The following is a 2,847-nucleotide window of genomic DNA, read 5'->3' on the forward strand; positions in this document are numbered from 1 at the left end:
CAGTCAAAGTTTAGTTTGTCTTTCGTTTTGTTTTCCCGTAACGTACCCGCCACATCTCATGCGGTGCCGCCGGCCTCCCTCCTCTCTCTCTCTCTCTCTCTGTCTACCGTATCGCCTAGCGAGCGGAGGAGGGAGGCCGGCGGCACCCGGGCAACGAAGCAAAAAAGCGGCGGCGATCGGGGGGGGGGGGGAAGCCACTCCCCCGATGCCTGCGTGCACATATTTGTATTTCTTCGTCTCTCTGCGTCTGTGCTCCCTCGTTGGCCGTCGTGGCCACCCCAGCGCCTTCACCCCGTTTTTTTTTCTTCTCGCCTTCTGCGCATACATTCGTTTTTTTTTTTCGTCTTCCTTTTTCCGCCGCGTCTCTCCCGCCCCACCCACACCCGCCCGGCAGCGAAGGAGCGAGAAGCAGCACCGCAGCGGAAGTGAGCGGGACAAAACAAACCAAAAAGCAGGAGGAAGGCCGAAGCCAGTTTTACTCTTCTTTTTCTGTTCTTAGTGCGCGTGTGTGTGAGAGCTTTTTTATTCCCCCCCCTCTTTCCCCTCCCGTTCCCCCTTCTTCACTCCGCGGGTGGCTCGTGTGCACACTGCGGTGGAGACACGGTGGGGTCGCGCGAGGAGGAGGCCGAGGCCGCCGGACACACGCATCGCGGCGTCGGGCACAAGTAGGAGGAGGCGGAGGCGCGGGCAGCGTGCCGCTGCGCCGGGCAGGATAGCAAACCGGGGCCACCCGCAGCAGCAACAGCCGTAGCCGCCGCACCGCGCGGGGCGGGGCAACGCGTGCCGCGACCGCAGCACAGAAGCAACACAATTAAAGCAACATCAGCGACAAGGAGGAAACAGGGGGCGAACGCAGGCATGGCAGATACGGCGGCGCTGACGGAAGAAGTATGCACCTGCCGCGATGGGGAGCTGCAGCAGCCGCCCGCCAAGGAGCGTCCGCCGGCGCACGAAGTAGCATCTGCTGCGATGTCCGAGCCACAGAGTGACGCGCCGCCGCAGCAGCCGCAGCCGCAGCAACTGGGGGCCAGGCAGAGCCCCTACGGAGGGCGTAAGCGCATCGAGGGCAGACCGGCGCAGGCGCCGCGGAGTCGGGCACCGTCGCCGGCAGTTGCCGTGCCGCGACTCTTGCGGGTGTCAAGGAGCGGCAGGGGGTCGGCGTTGGAGCGGCAGAGGGCGAGGGCCGCCTCGGAAGGGACGCAGGAGAATGGGCTGGGCAAGTGGTCGGCGCCGCCGCGGCTGCAACGTCTGCGCGGGGCCTCAGCGAAGAGTGGAGGTCGCCCCTACGGTGAGGGGATGCATGGCGCCTACGGAAAGCTTATTCGCGACGCGGCGAGGGAGCTGGCGCTGCGGCTCCCCAAAGGCCGGCGATCGCCGGAGGCCGTGTTGCCGTCCAGCTCCCCGCACAAGGTTGCGAGCAGCCGCCCACGCACAAGCTCCCCTGCCACCCCCTCCCCCCATCCTCCTGCTGCCATTCCGTCCTCGGCCCATGCGGGGGACACTGCCTCGCGCGAGCGGTGGCAGCCGAATGTAGCCGCGGACAGAGAGAACTCCGAGAACGGCGGCAAAGCCGTGGCGACGGGTAGCCTGAACGGGGCGAGGCAGGGCTCCATGTCCGTCTGCGGTTATCGGCGCGTGGTGCACCAGCAGGGGCCCCTTGCACGGGAGAGCGAGTGCGTCGTTGCCCCGGCCGCCGAGCCGAAGGCGCAGACGGCGGGTAATGGTCGGTTGATAGCCTTTCACGACGTGTTTTGGCGGCGCGAGCGCGAGTACCGGTGGGCCCTGCCGAATGGGGAGGCTCGGGCTGCCGCGGCGCCGTGTGTTCCGCAGCTGGTCATGAAGGCACCGGAGCTGCCCGCGGCGCTGGAGCTAGCCCTCGTTGACCGCTACCTCGCGGTGCTCATGGCGTGCCCGCACGCGGAGGTGGACCGTGTCGTCGCGGCGCTCGTGCCGCAGGAGCAGGCCGAGGTGGCGCAGTACCTGCGGCAGACGTACGGCTGCCGCCGCCACTCCAGCACGCGGGCCTCCCAGTCGGGCCGGGCAACGCAGCGGCCGAGCACCGAGCGGGATGAGTGGCTGATGACGCACCGGCGGCACGGGCGCGGCAGCACCGTTGCCCTGCTGCACTCCCCCGCCACGGCGAGTGACGCAAACGCGCCCGCCAAGCCGATCCCAAAGGGGATGCGGCAGTTTTTGAAGCGCTTCTCGCGGGAGGCGTGCATGACGTTCATGGACGAGGCGTGTGCGGCGTGCGCGCGGCGGCGGGAGCGGGCGCGGGTGGAGCAGCCGCAGGAGGTGCAGGCGCGGGGCGTGCCGATCCCCGCGGACGTCCTGAAGCCCCTCTACGCGCAGGTTTTGCGCCAGCTGCTCTTCCAGCTGCTTGGGTGGAGCGAAACGGAGGCCGCGCGGGTGGTGCCGGCGGTGGTGCGGCAGGTCAATCACTACCTCGCCTCCTCGCGTCACACCGTGGTCCTGCAGATGTGAAGAAGAGGAAGCAAAGGCAGAAAACGAAGAAGTAAACAAAACAAAGGCCAAAAGGAAGGAAATAGGGAGTTGAATCCCCCTTCCAAACTCCGCAGCCCGCCGGCGAGTCTGTCCTGCACTGACGAGCGCCCTCCACCCCACGCGTGTTGCCGCAGACGCACGCGCGGGGGGAGAAGAAAAAAAAGGTGGGGCGCGGGTGTTCGCGTGAAGAAAAAAAAGAGAAGAGAAGAGCGGCGGCGAAGAATAGGGACGGCCTTCATGTAGATAGCAGCAGCAGAGACAACTGCATTTGAAGGGAAATGCGCCGACACGCCGTCCTCGCGGAGGCGACGAGGCGGCGGGCGAAGGGAGTCAAAACGCCCC

The 2,847-nt window shown here is 66.7% G+C and overlaps 1 protein-coding gene across 1 annotated transcript, besides 2 other annotated features; it reads left to right on the top strand.

Moving 5' to 3' along the window:
- The first annotated feature begins 74 nt into the window (after positions 1-74).
- Positions 75-105: a microsatellite.
- A 753-nt stretch (positions 106-858) lies between these two features.
- On the top strand, positions 859-2,484 carry Tco025E_06896 (uncharacterized protein; the record flags this gene model as incomplete). Its single annotated transcript, XM_029373764.1, has 1 exon — positions 859-2,484. The coding sequence occupies one exon, from the start codon at positions 859-861 to the stop codon at positions 2,482-2,484; it is 1,626 nt and encodes a 541-aa protein (XP_029226135.1).
- Positions 2,485-2,690: 206 nt separating this feature from the next.
- Positions 2,691-2,715: a microsatellite.
- Positions 2,716-2,847: the final 132 nt, after the last annotated feature.

The sequence above is a fragment of the Trypanosoma conorhini genome, assembly GCF_003719485.1.
Source record: "Trypanosoma conorhini strain 025E chromosome Unknown Tco_14.4_contig_00493, whole genome shotgun sequence".
Taxonomy (NCBI): domain Eukaryota; phylum Euglenozoa; class Kinetoplastea; order Trypanosomatida; family Trypanosomatidae; genus Trypanosoma; species Trypanosoma conorhini.